The sequence below is a fragment of the Vipera berus genome, assembly GCF_964194415.1.
Source record: "Vipera berus genome assembly, chromosome: 5".
NCBI lineage: Eukaryota > Metazoa > Chordata > Lepidosauria > Squamata > Viperidae > Vipera > Vipera berus.
Window position 1 is genome coordinate 68,140,446 of NC_138207.1, and position 15,447 is coordinate 68,155,892.

The 15,447-nt window shown below is 38.6% G+C and overlaps 1 protein-coding gene across 1 annotated transcript in view; it reads right to left on the reverse strand.

Moving 5' to 3' along the window:
• Positions 1–15,447, reverse strand: part of TCERG1L (transcription elongation regulator 1 like) — a gene marked incomplete at its 5' end in the record, with an annotated part of 189,188 nt that overhangs the window by 40,403 nt on the left and 133,338 nt on the right. Inside the window, one exon of the mRNA XM_081329237.1 lies at positions 2,717–2,871. Coding sequence (XP_081185363.1) covers positions 2,717–2,871 — 155 coding nt within the window. The remainder of the gene's footprint in view (positions 1–2,716; positions 2,872–15,447) is intronic.

Genomic DNA, 15,447 nt, shown 5'->3' on the forward strand with positions numbered 1-15,447 from the left:
CCTTGCCTTGTGGACTGTTTTTGCCCTTTGCTTTGCTTTACCTTCAGAACTGCCTTTGCCTTGAACCTTGTTGTTGCCGTGCGGACTGCCATTTGTCTTATGCCTGGACTTTGCCTTGTGGACTTCCCTGGTAATATATGGGCTGTTGTGTGGAGGACTGAGGGTAGCTGCCTTCAGGGTAGTGTGGGGTGGAGACTTACTGGTCATTTATTGAGCAATAAAGGACTCCATAGAGCAGGGGTCTTCAAACTCGGCCCTTTTATGACTCATGGACTTCAATTCCCAGAATTCCTCAGCCAGCATGCCTGGCTGAGGAATTCTGGGAGTTGAAGTCCATGAGTCATAAAAGGGCCGAGTTTGAAGACCTCTGCCATAGAGGCTTGGCTTGCCTTGACCATCTGGGTGAGAACACTACACTTAGGGCCAGGGATAGTGTTGCATGTGTAGAAAGTCACAACAGGTAAGTTGGAGGGTACTTCCTTCCTCAGTGAAGATAAACAAGTACTGCAGGTTTGTCCATCACTGCTGATTTCCTCCATATGCTCGGATTTTGTAATACATGTCAGCATGACAGCCAAAACTCTTTTTAAAGCCAGAAAATGTATTTAAGAAGTCTCTGGTGGGAGAAGATTGACTAACAACACCCTATTTGAATGCAAGTACCTACTTTTCTGCCAAATCGTCCATCAATCCAGTGAGATGGATCTTTAAGATTTGCTTCCAACAGCTGGGTTAAATAATAGTTTATTTCAAGACAGATCCCCTGGGCAGAATGGTCAATATCACATTTGGATGAAACAAGTTATGCACAGGCTTTTCTAATATAAACAAGTGAAATATGAATGTAGAAAAAGCTACAGCTAACAAATAAGGCACATTTCAGCTAACAATTTGCACACTTTGGCAGTTCTCATTTTGAACGGGAACTTACTTCCATGTAAATATCTTTAGGATGAGGATACATTCAGAGTAAGTGCAAGAAGTAATATAATATTTGAACATAGAGAATACAGTGACTACAAAGAATCAGGGATCACATGTAACTATCAAAGTGGGCACAGTCCAAACCTTCTCTTTCCAGTCTTTGAAAGTTTAGACAGGTTTTCAAGGAGATAAATGGAGCCTTCCAAAGATGCAAGGCAGCATTATAATCCTTTTTTTAAAAAAAAATTCTCCAAGAACTGGCTAGTGGGAGTTGTTCTTTTATAGCAGACATGTCAAACACAAGGCCCGGGGGCCGGATCTGGCCCGCAAAGTGGTTTCATCCGGCCCGTGAAGCCATCCTAGAAACAGTGAGGGAACGGCCCCCACTGCCTTGGCCCTGGCCCAGAGACCCTCCTCCTGCCAGAGACCCTCAGATCTGTCCCACTCCTGACCAGGCCCCCATAGGCAGCCTTGATGCGAACGATTTAGAGCTGGCCATGCCCACCCAGTAGGCCACACCCACCCTGGCCATACCCACCCGGCCCCCTGAGGGCAACTGCAATGCTGATGCAGCCCTCAATGAAATTGAGTTTGACACCCCTGTTTTATAGCGTGTTCAGACTACAAAACAAATGCCTGATATGGCCCTTAAGAGATCAAAAGTTTTCTATCTCTGGAATATAAAGTCATGCATAGGCCTCCACCCACACATTTTACAGTTAGATTTCTTTATAGTTTTGTTTACAGTTACAGTTAAGCTAATTTAATCTGCTATTGTAGGCAACTTAAAAATAAAAATAAACTACTTTCAGAATAAGAGAAAAACCCTGGAGGGATAAAGTGGAGTAAAAACATCTTAATTACCCATCTCATTCTAAAGCAGGGATGTCAAAGTCAATTTCATTGAGGGCCGCATCAGCATTGTGGTTGCCCTCAGGGGCCGGGTGGGCGTGGCCTACTGGGTGGGCGTGGCTAGAGTGCGTATGGCCTACTGGGTGGGCGTGGCCAGCTCTACATCGTTCGCATCAAGGGTGCCTATGGGGGCCTGGGCAGGAGTGGGACAGATCTGAGGGTCTCTGGCAGGAGGAGGGTCTCTGGGCCAGGGCCAAGGCAGTGGGGGCCGTTCCCTCACTGTTTCCAGGATGGCTTCGTGGGCCGCATGAAACCACTTCGTGGGCCGGATCCGGCCCCCGGGCCTTGTGTTTGACATGTCTGTTCTAAAGGAAGGAACTATTTTATTGAGAAAAAGAAAGAATTCAAGAACAGGTGTAATTTCAGTAAGAGGATTAAATCTCTTATCCTATCACTTGTACATTTTCTGGTGTAGAAATGAATAAGATACTCACAATAGCAAAGTTAGTTCATACAAAACTATGGTATTTATCAGATAACCTGGTCCCAAATCATTAATGTCAGACCTTTAGAGCAGAGGTGGGGAACGATGGCCCTTTTGTGACCTGTGGACTTCAACTCCCAGAATTCCTGAGCCAGCATGGCCCTTTTATGATTTGTGGATTTCATCTCCCAGAATTCCTGAGCCAGCATGGCTGGCTCAGGAATTCTGGGAGTTGAAGTCCACAAGTCATAAAGGGGCCATCATTCTCCATCCCTACTTTAGATATAGTGAACAGGATTTTTTGCTGAAATCAAAACTTTGCGAAAGAGCTTCCAATAATCACAATTAAGACTAATACAAAATGAACATTCAACATTTTAACCCGTAAATGTAATGACTGGCATTTTCAGATACTCTTTAAGTTTAAATAGACAAAATAATCACAGCATTAGTTACTTGCTGAAGTTTCCAGTTTGCGTTTATGAGGTGGGTCTTCAATGATCCGGTTAATATCACCGCGGTTCTTTAGGTCCACTGGTTTTTCCCATACTGACAATTGCATTGTAGGGTTGAAGAAGAAGACTCGATCATCTCCAGTCCAGACTATACACCTATTTCAATTAATAAAGTAGGCTTAGAGAGAATTTCAGAAAGAGTTCAGGAAAAATAAAATAATTGCATTGACGATTCACTATTTACTGGTAGATGAACTATAATTTAATTCACTGGCCAAGATTCATACATTAATGCTAATATTATTCTTAGCTTTGTTTTATTGTACTACGTGAATCCAATCATTGCACCTTTAAATCTTTAGATTATGTCCTGTTTCCTGTGATCCTAGATTTACTGAATAAGGCACAGCTAAGCAAACCACTTTGTATACTGCTTGCCATACAAGCAATGGTTTGCTATCTCGCATTATTGTTCAGAACAATGGCAAAGAGATGAACTGCTTATTTTCCACGGTCCTATTTCTTCAATCAAAATTGACTTCTACAGGTTGTTATTTTCTTAAGCAATGAAAATTTGCACATTACTGAGCAAACAGCTTTATAAGGGGGCAAATTATACACACACACACATACATATACATATATATATATACACACACACAAACACATATATATATATACACACACATACACATACACATACATACATGTATATATATATATATATATATATATATATATATATATATATATATATATATATATATATATATATATAGTGAATACTGTTTTCTTAACATATGTGTAGCGATAATGAAACAATTTATGAGGGGATATATATATACATACACATACACATACACATACACACACACACACACACACACACACACACACACACACACACACACACATATATATATATATATATATATATATATATATATATATATATATATATATTCCCTCATAAATTGTTTCATTATCGCTACACATATGTTAAGAAAACAGTATTCACAATTAATGTTAGTTTAATGGCAATAGTAGTTAAAAAATAAATACTGAGAGCAGATGGAATGTGGAGACCAAAAAGTGGAAATCAGAGAATCAGGATCCATGATATCAGCACAAATAGCTCTAATTAACACCAACACAATTAGATCTTACTCGTTACAGGCAATAATTAATTTCATTGAAATGTATAACATACAATTATTTGAGAATTGCTGCACTCAGAACTGTCATCATCCTCATTGCTTAATTCATTTTTGATATGCTAATTCTTTATGTTTAAGGCAACCAACTCTTATTTTGATATATAATTCAAATGAATACTTATTCCAACAAGGCTATTTGATTCTGGTATATGGAAAATTGTCTTGTTTGTTGTTGTTGTTGTTGTTGTTTTGAAAAAGGAAGATACATGAAAAATCTTAAACCTATAGTCTTGGGGGAAAGCGAGGATGTCTTAAATGTGGAATGATAACATAGTGATTTATATAATACTTTCTTTCCATCATTCACTGAATTAACAAGGGAAATAGGATCCCACTAAAAATCCAATGTTTATACCAATTATCTGTTCATTAATACTATATACAGTATGCAGGGTTCTTACAGCTTTACAGATCTGCAAGTTAGTTGACCCCTCCATGACCATATGTATTTGCATCTGGAGGTATCTTTATATTCTCAACAAATGGATTAAATTATCTTCAAATGTGGAATCATATTCTTGATTTAAAGCTGTTAGACCGAAATCATGGTCATGCAAAACCCTTGCAATTGATGTTAGTGTCTCTCTGTGGGTATGTGGGTATGGCTTTGAGAGTTGGATCATAAGAAAAGCTGAGTGCTGGAGAACTGATGCTTTTGAAATGTGGTGTTGTGATTCAGGGTCAGCCTGTGGGTTCGGCAGTTGGGTCGGACGACTCAGAGGAGGAGGAGGAGGGGGGTGTTGAAGAGCTTGCTGAGGGGATTGGACAGCTTGATGAGAGCCCTCAGCCAGGCCCCTCTCACCTGGTCACGACGCAGACCCAGCTGTGTGAGCCTGACAGCGTGGATGAAGATGACCCACATGTTGTTAAAGATAAAATGTATTGGAAAAACTTTTCAATAAAAAAAAGATGACCCACAGCTGGCCCCGTTCAAGGACGCCCGACGCAGGAGGCAGTCAATCAGGAGTAAACAGAGGAAGGCAATGGGGCTCCTCGGAAGGAGGCAGAGAGAAGCCACACCCTGAACTGTATTTAAGGGGGAATGCGTGGGAGGGCTGGTTTGCTGAAGGCAACCACTTGAAAAGCTCCTGTTTCTTGGTTCGTGTCTTGTTCTATTTGTTTTTGTAGCAATAAATTTGGCAGGCGTAATTCCAGCCTCTTGCCTTCTTGTAAAAGGGGTTGTCCCTGCCTTTTCTGCAGGGCCGGTAGCAGGCTGGTACAGAACATGTGGTGCTGGAAAAGACTCTTAAGAGTCCTGTGGACTCCAAGGAATCCTAAAGGAAATCAACCCTGACTGTTCTTTGAAAGAACAGGTGACTGAAGCTGAAGCTCAAATACTTTGGCCATCAAATGAGAAGAGAGGACTTGTTGGAAAAGACAAGAAAGGGACAGCAGAGGATGAAATGGTTAGATAATATCATCAATGCAATGGACATGATTTTAGACAAACTCTGGGAGACAAAGGACAGGTGAGCTTGGCATGCTATAATCCACAGGGGTTAGGAAGAGAAAGACACAATTTAGCAAATGAACAACAACAACATATAGTACATAAAATAAAATGAGATAGAATTAGTGGGAAAGAAATTAATCTAAAAGCAAGTTACCAAGTTACACAAAAATATGAAAGTTTAGTTTCAAATTTTAAATGTTGATTCACTACAACAGAATTTAAACATTGAACTCTGGTAAATAAAGATTTAAATATATTATGGGAAAAATGATGTTGCATAAAATTTGTACAAAACATGAAGCACAAGAGGGCTTATGGAACAAATAAAACTTTATTTATTTATTAGTCATATTTCTATGCTGCCAACTGCCAGATGATTCTGGATGGCTCCACAGACTAAAAACACAGTAAAATGTAAAAAAAAAAATACAAAAGAGCATAAATTTTAAATACCATACAGACGGAACCACCAACAAACACACACACACACACCCCTCCACAGCAGCCACCAATAAAATAATAACCTGCCTGAGCCACTAGACTGGATATATTGCAAGGTTACAAGGTGGATTTCCAGTGCAATACTCTTCAAAAAAACAAGTGCAGTGACAGAGATAGTCCACTCTGAGGTCCTAGAAGATGGCCCCATTTAATCAATGGAACCAGACCAGGATAATACTGACAGAATAAATATAATGAATAGATACCAAGGGAGACAATCAGTCCTTCAAGTTATTAGGCTCTACACCATGGAGAGCTTTATGTATTATAACCAGTATCTGGAAGCCAAAGGGACGCGGTGGCTCAGTGGGTTAGGATGCTGAGCTTGTCGACCAGATGGTTGGCAGTTTGGCGGGTGAAATCCCGAGTGCCGCGTAACAGAGTGAGCGCCTGTTACTCGTCCCAGCTTCTGCCAACCTAGCAGTTCGAAAGCACGTAAAAATGCAAGTAGAAAAATAGGGACCACTCCGGTGGGAAGGTAACAGCGTTCCGTGCGCCTTTGGCGTCTAGTCATGCCGGCCACATGACCATGGAGATGTCTTCGGACAAGCGCTGGCTCTTCGGCTTTGAAACGGAGATGAGCACCAGCCCCTAGAGTCGGAAACGACTAGCACACATGTGCGGGGGAACCTTTACCTTTACCTTTTTATCTGGAAGCCAACTAAAAACCAGTGTAGCTCATGCTGTAGGGTTGTTACATGGCTTCAAGAATGCTTGCCCATCACTTCTTGTGCTACTGTATTTTGTACAAGCTGCATATTCTAGATATTCTTCAAGGGCTACCTCATGTAGATCAGGTTGTAGTAATCCAACTGTAGGTAATTAAAGCATAAGCAACTGTGAGGGGCACCTTTCTAACCAGGAATGGACATAACTGGAATATAAGCTGAACCTATGCAAAGTCCTTCTTAACCACAACTGACACCTGCTTCTCAAGCAGGAGCATGGAATTTATGAAGATCCCCCAAATTGTGCACAGCTTCTAAGCAGGCAGAACATCCCTACTCAGAATTAAAAGTGGGAAATCTCCAGAACCAGGAGGACAAAAAAACTGAAAGTTACCTGGTCTTGTTAGGCTGCCCTTGAGATTTTTCTTCCCCATTCAGGCCCCCATCTGCTTCCTCCCAAAAGCCTACAGAGTCTGTGGCAAAATTTTGACAGGACTGTTTGACTGGTAAGGGGTTAAAATGTTCATCTGATTATCCTCAGCATACTGAATTGATGTATGATCTTCCAAAGGGATGGATGACCTTCCCCAATGACCTCATGTAGATGTTAAACAGGAGGGGTGAAAGTGTCAAGCCTTGACACACCCCAGAAACAGGGTTTTAGGGGTTTGATCTCTCCCGTTCTAATCAATACTAGCTGGGACTGGCTTTACAGAAAGAAAAAAAACCTCTTATAACATTATAAGATAAGATAATCTTTACTGTCATTTTTTACTGTGGGCACAACGGCACACATCAAAAATGAAATTTATTTGCCCGCTCTCAAAGTGAAACACATACATGACACACACCTAAAACATACTATATACAACATATGTATAGAGCCACACCCGTACATATACATAACAATAAAATATTAAATACTGTCCATCTTGAATATATAATGGAAGGAAGAAGCCTGAGAGTTCACAACGTTAATGCTGTACGGAGTGAAACTATGGTTGAATCTGGATATTCTGCTATGGATACCACGAAGCCTCCTCCCCGAAGGAAAACAGGTTGTGAAGAGGACGAGAGAGTGTCCCAGATAATCTTCAAACAACGCTTCTGTGCTATCTCCTGGTTGGGAGGGAGGGAACTGCCAATGATCTTTTCGGCCATCCTCACCACTCTCTGCACCACTTTCCTGTCTGAAGCAGTTCAAGTAAATCTCTGTCCGTCTGTCTGTCTGTCTGTCTGTCTGTCTGTCTGTCTGTCTGTCTGTCTGTCTATCTATCTATCTATCTATCTATCTATCTATCTATCTATCTATCTATCTATCTATCTATCTATCAACAAGGTAAAAGGAGATTAAGCAGTGGGAAGATGATTTAATTATCGCACAATACATACTTAATGACTTAATTCCATATCGATGGAAATACCTAAAAAGAATTATTCGAAGCCATTTTCAATTACCTACTGTGTAATATGTAACTTTCTATTTTTGAAGAAAAAGTACAGAGGGGAAAATATCTTATTACAAATATGAATAATTTTAATGTATGCTTCTTCTCTTAACTGTTGTAATCACATTTAGGAAAAAAAGCCGCTTCTGACTCTTGGTGTTTTAGAGATATGACTCATAGTATATCACTGAGGCTTTTAATCATCTTCAAAAATGAACATGCACTACTGACCAAGCTTTTGGCTCACAGTAGATCACAGTCAAGTTGTAGAAAGCTTAAAGAGCAAGAAGCCAAAGAACTATGAATGGAAGCATGCCCACCAACAAGCTAATATTTGAGAAGCAAATTCTACTGATTTAATGAAAGCCTCTTTGAACAATATGATGATTCTATATGGAGTTATTTATACTCCCAGAATCCAAATCAGCAGTCCTACAAGTTAACAATAACAACAGAGATTGTAAAAGGTATTTCTGGAGAAAAAAAATGGCAGATGGAAGATGACTTTAGCAAAGAATGAAGAGCTTTGTTCAAACTCTCTGGACAAGAAGACTTGAGATCATCCGCAACTGTTCCACACAATTGTTTCTTATGGGTGGGCTAAGAGCTCAAGGAGAAGAAGGAATAGTCATCTTGCTCAAACTTAGGTCGATTCCTTTGAAAAGACCTTACATTTGCTTGTTTCCTTCTCTAATTATTGTTGGAATTTAGTTGTTAACTTCCTTTCAGCTATTAGAAACCTTAGATTGGCATATTTGATTGTATTGGATGAGTTTTCCTTCAATACTCTGCAAAAGAAATTTTAACTACAAGTTTAAGAACTTTAAAATCTTTTAGAATAAATAGCAAAAGGTTGATTAAAACTTTGATATTAGAAAGTTACAAATGAACCAAGAATCAAAATAAATTTGAAATAAGATTTGGGAATTAACTATAAATAATTCTTCCCATGGGAAAATGTTTTTCTTCTATTTATTTTTAAAACATAAGGTAAGATTTTTTTAAAAAATAAATAGACCCTAGAAGGATTTACAATTTCAATTAAAGGAGAAGAACATATAAACTGAACTTACAATTACAGAATGAAGCATTTTTTTAAAAAAAAAATGGACTTAGAAATTCATATTAATAGTGTCAACAAAGATATCTGCCTCTTTGGAGAGGGAGTATCTAAACAGGCGTGTCAAAGTCACAACATCATGTGATGTCACATGACGTATCGGAACTTTTTCCCCATTGCTGGCAATGGATGGGTGCAGATTCAGCATGACACGTGCGGCCCATAAACTGGCAGTTTGACTTGCCTGGTCTAAAAGATATTATGGAAAAGGAACATGTTTTACTTGACAAGATCAAGACTGAACTGAAAGTGGGTTTGTAAGTATACCATGGAAAAAGATGCTACATTGGACATACAAAGCATTGTCTAATGTAACAATTAAAAGGGATATAAAAATAAACCAAGAGAGTGATGTGAACAATTTTGCTATATTGGATTTACAAAAGAGGCTTTTATATTGAAAAATCTTATGAGAAGGGTCAAAGGAAAAATGAAATGAAATTTAATTCTAGGGCATTATTTGAATGGACTAAATATTAAAATTGTTAGAAGTAAGAGGAAGGAATATAAAGTTGGTTTATTTGAGAAAGGTTAAAATAGATTTGGTGTTATTTCTCATAGCCCTTAATGGACTTTTGCTGACATCATTTTTGCTGAAATTTTGCTGGATTTGTTTATAAATTATAGATCAGCTGTGGGAAGAAGACGTCATCTGTTGTATTTAAAGAGGAGATGCTAAGTTACTAAAATGGTTCATTTTTGTGTTAAAAGTTGAAAATAACTTCTTTTCTTTCTTTTCTATTTTCATTTTTTTTATTTTTTCATCTTTTTATTCTTCCATCTTTCTTTAATTTGCATTAGGTTTTACTATTATATCTATAAACTTTAATAAAATTATTATATAAAAACAGAGATTGTGTTAACAAATGACCACATTATGCTTGAGGAATGCAGACTTGGCATATTTTGATAATATTTTATCTGTACCTGCCAGATGGGCAACTATGGTATCAGTCATCCCCCAGCATTTGGGTGAATAGAGAGAAGCAAATGTGTCATACATGCTCACTCATCCTTGAAAGAAATATTTAAGCTATTAAGACTTTGGTTGCAAGAAAATATCCACCCTTTCTATTTTGGAGAATGACTATTGTAATTTTATTTATTGTACTCATTTGATTGCCAGTATTTAATTACTAGAAATATTCTACTCTGAGCCTTACCTACCCAGAAACCATTTGATTGTAGAAAGCTACCAAAAAAATGTGTACATTCTTCATAATTACAGATGTGTATCCAAAATAGGACAACAGGATTCAGAACACTTAGGGATAATGATAGGTATAGATAGCATTGGGTTGACTTAGAAATAAGTAAAGCCATTTCCCAAATGATCCAGTAAATGGCTTGGTTCATTGCCAAGCTAAGCCAAGCCAAATTTGATTCTGTCCCTCTCAACATGTTTGACAGTCATAAATTGTTATGTCTCCCAGATGCCTGGTTGTTAAGTATCAGCTTTATTCATTCATTTGCGTGTGGTTAGAAAATCTCTCTCCTGTGAAGCTCACAGTGAGTTAAATAAGCAGGATGTACTTGTTAAAATGGAGAGGGAGGAGCCCAGGCCTCAGATTGTATTACTGAGACCACATTCTGCATATAGGCTTTGCTACAGGACCAGCTGCTTTGGGGGATTAAATAATTTAATTCTCTCTTTTTAATTAATTGAGCTAGGGTAGACTATCAGAATGAATAAGGACATTTAAAGAAGCAGAACCAATCTAGAACCACTTCTTCCCTCCATATTTGACAATAATTGAAAAGGATCTTAAAAGGGATTTCCTTTCCATGATGTGTGGATAAGATAGAAAAATGCTCAGAGTTTGCAGATGGTCCTACAATTCCTGTGTGCCTGGCAACTCCAGGCTGAACATGTTAAGGGTAAATTGAATTTTGCAGATAAGGATTGGAGAGATTTCATGCTTTTTATATCTTTGCTTGCACATTATTCCCGAATCCAGAGAATACTAAATAGAGCCTTCCTGGTTTGTGAAAGCTGCCATTTTGGATCCAGGGAGCCTGTGAGTTGGGAAGAGTTAAGAATGAAATTCTGTTCCATCTTGGATTTTATTTTGAACCAGAAAGAAATCTGAAGATCTGCAGTTCTGGTCTCTTCCAGCTTTAAGGTAATTGTTCTTCTGAATCAAATGCTTGAAAAGAATGAACATCAGCTTTTGACCGTAACTTAAATAAACAATCAAATGAGAGGCTGTGGCAAGCGCTAATCTCACTGTATGCAAAACAAGCTGAAACAATGGAGAATGCAGATGAGCAGTAATTCTTCCCTAGCACAATGACCAACTGTTTTGCTGGAATTTGACCCAAAATAAGTGAAAAATGTTATCTTCACTAAAAAAAATGTTTGCTTGTACAGATAAGTGTCCTGAAGAAGCACTTCAGCTAAGCCTCAGAATTTTGCAGAAATAATTGGAAAGATCTTTGCATTCCTGAAAATGTTAAAGCTGAATGCAGGAGCTCACTAAGCAGCAAACAGAAAGAATCTCAGTGCCTGACAAGGGCCTTGTAGTGCATTTTCACATGTATTTTGTTATATTGCAAAACATTCGCTTATAATTACTGCTTGGGGCTCAGAGTAAGACAGAAATGTGCAAACTTGTAAAATTGTGGGGCTGTTAGAGACCTATTCAACATAAACTTGAAACTGCATACAGTTTAAATAAAACTCCTGAACACCTGCCTTTCAGAATCTTACCCCTATTCATTTTTTTTTCTCCCATTCCTGAAATCCCAAAGTCTGGCCTATATCACAGTTTCCACCTCCCCAGATGATGGTAGAATTCATTTCCAGCTACAAATACATTCATTGTGTGAACTGTTACCACTGGGCCAGCTGAAGCTTAGGCATTTATCTAATAAAAGCAAGGTAATAGCTGAAATGGAAATGGCCCATTTTCACATCGGACTGAAAGACCTACTGAATATCCCTGGAGAGGTGCTTAAAATGGAACCAAATGGCAGCTCCCTCTAGAAGTCTCTTCACTTCCCCATTACTAACCCAATTTGACATTTAATTTAAAAATTATCAGACTCATCTCCCAGATCGTCCATATTTGGCATAATAAAGTTTTCAATTATCCAAATGCAAAAATATAGTGATTTGTTCAAAGACAGAACACTAATTAAAAATGGAGGTAATGGCCGAGGTTTGTATATAAAATGCTTCTAAAGCTAACCCAATACTGAGTGTATTCAATTGGATATAAGCAGCAATTCAGAGTTTGCATTTCAAAATAAATATATTAAGATCATATTATAAAGCACCAGTCTAAACTAACAAGTTATCTTATAAGCACAAATCTTTTGATATCATAATATGTAATTTGTTTTCAAGGCCCCATATAATATTTAATCTTCAGCCTATCAGTCCTGCCCAAAGACTATAACCATTTCTGTATTGGGTGAATATAGAGCAATTTTCTCCAATACAGTCTTGCAAACTTTTGCACATCCTGAGAATTATTTTTTAAAAAATAAAAACAAACCAAATAGCCAGGATCTCAAGAGCTTTCATATGCAATACATGTTTTGACAAATTCAGGTAAATCCACATGAAAATTCAACATTCTCAAATGAAATGTAATGAGATCCAGGCTTGTAAGAATTGGCAATCTCATAAATTATGAGAGGGATGAAGACCCAACTGTTCAAGATTATTTCCATGGTTCCTGGCACCAGACAGAGTCGCTAACTCCTGGCTTTGAACTAGTTTTATTCAGCCAATACAGATGCTCAGATCTGTACTGCAGTAAGTAAAAAAGAACTGCAGAAGTAAAAGCATGAACTTCACAAGGCATCCTTATGGCTGCTAAATGATTTAGGGTTCCTGCTCTTGAAGTAATTGATTTGCCAGCAATGTCAGTGAGCTTACCAGAGCTTTGCTTATGAACTTCAGAGATAAAGTTCAAAGTAGTGATAATTCAAAGAACAGTAATATCTATACTCCAGTGCTTTTTTTGTAAAAGAAAAAGGTGCCGGAACTCACACATGTCATACAACCCGCCTTGCCTACCCTAAAAGGTTCCATCCAAAAAAGGTGCTGGAACTCCGTTCTGAGCGTTCTATGAGAAAAAAAAGCGCTGCTATACTCCAATATTTCAGACAGGAAAATAGGGACATGTTTAGAAAGCCCTTAAGCCACTGCAGATGTCAGCTCCTAACCATTTTTGGCTTTTCTTGAAAAACATAAGCAGGGTCTAACCTAATTACTACTTAGAAGAGAGGCCAGTAAACTTTCTAGATTATAAACTGGTCTGGAAAGGTGGGAGGGCAGGGGAAGAATTTATATTTTGGCCAAGAAAACAATATGGCTATACTGTACATTGTAGTCATGAGGAATTAGAACATATTAACAGTGGAATGTTTCATAAATTCTTCTCAAACATATTTAAATCCAGGTATAAACCAAAAAGAAGCAGATTACCAGAATGCTGTATTGCTGCTGCCTTCTATCTAGTGAACGTATGTATTTTTTACAGTCTCAGTCTAGTAAACAAATTAAAACTGTATTTAAAAAATACTAAAAAGCATCAAAATATCCATCCACTATATTTCCTAGTTGGGGGAGGGAAAAACAAAAGCCCTACAAAAATTGCTCCTTAATCAACACACATGTGCAAAAAAAAGTTGAATGACACTGTTATGTATTGGTGTAAAATACTTGGAAACCGTTATTGTTAGTTAACTACTGTGTCTGTTTAAACTCCAGACTGCTTGTCTCCAGAGTTGTTGCTTGTGTTTTGAGCGGGAAGACTGCTTTAATTCTATTGGCGCCGCCTAGCGGTGATCCGTATAAATAGAACCTTAGCGGCAGTTGCGCTAGCTTGTGTTAACTTAATAAACGTGTTGCTGTTTTCACCAAACGCCTCATCAATGTCTCACCGATCCCGAAACATAACAGACACATTTAGGATTAAAGCTGCAATCTTTTAAACATTTGTATGGAATTAAATTCCATTAAAACTTGGGACCGTCATTAAATAACATTAGGACCAGGCTATCAACCAATCTAGTGTGACATCAGTATTGTTGGATTGGGTTCTACTATATCAGCCCATGTTCAGTGGGCAAATACTTATAAAAGTTTACAGAGTCAAAATGTAAACAGTATAATATCCATAAAATACAAAATTTGAAAAGCTGCATAGTGTAGTTTTCAGTGTCTTCAGTAAATATGTATAGCATGTAATCATCTCATAGACATCATAGTACATTAGAGCTAATATGATAGGGGTAGCTGCCAATGAATACTCATCTTTTATTTTAAGCTGCATATCCTGGAAACATTCTCAAGACTTCCTGATCTTGTTTCTGGATGACATCCCAGTGTTTGCCTGGTAATGTCACATGAACCACAGAATCCATTAGAAGCATGGAGCCAGCCTACGAATGAAACGGGTTTGGGATCAATTCCACACTTTTATCAGATGTGGTGATTCTTTGTGGCTTTTGACATGCTGATCTTCTGATTTCTTATCTAAAGAAGCTTGAATTAATAATATATTCTCTAAAGGTTTGCTCCATGTTCCAGTATGATTCTTTCACAGATCACTTGATTAACCAGCATGATGAGCCAATGTACTGTAGGTGAGATGAATGAGGTCTTTTGCATTAAAGCACATTAGTATAATTAGTGAAAAATTATTTCCCTAAAAAGGAAACAAATACCAGGCTACTTGCAGAGGTATCCTACTGTATACATTTATTACTGGACAATACAGTTCTGTGCAATCCTACTTGGAAATTAATCACATTGAGTTAAATGGCGTTCATTTCCAAGTACCTTACCTCTATTTAAGCATATCAGGAATACTGCCTAAATTTCAGGTTATATTTTCTTTAATGTCCTTTTTACATCACTGATATTGCAACTCGGATTTGCAACAGTGTCAGGTTAAGGCAGGGGTGTCAAACTCAATTTCACTGAGGGCCGCATCAGCATTGCAGTTGCCCTCAGGGGGGCGGGTGGGTATGGCCAGGGTGGGTGTGGCCTACTGGGTGGGTGTGGCTAGAGTGTGTATGGCCTACTGGGTGGGCATGGCCAGCTCTACATCGTTCGCATCAAGGATGCCTATGGGGGCCTGGGCAGGAGTGGGACAGATCTGGGGGTCTCTGGCAGAAGGAGGGTCTCTGGGCCAGGGCCAAGGCAGTGGGGGCCGTTCCCTCACTGTTTCCAGGATGGCTTCGTGGGCCACATGAAACCACTTCACGGGCCGGATCCGGCCCCCGGGCCTTGAGTTTGACATGTCTGGGTTAAGGGGATGGAGCAGAATTTCATTGATTTGTGCAGTTGTGAGGGCACTGAGATATA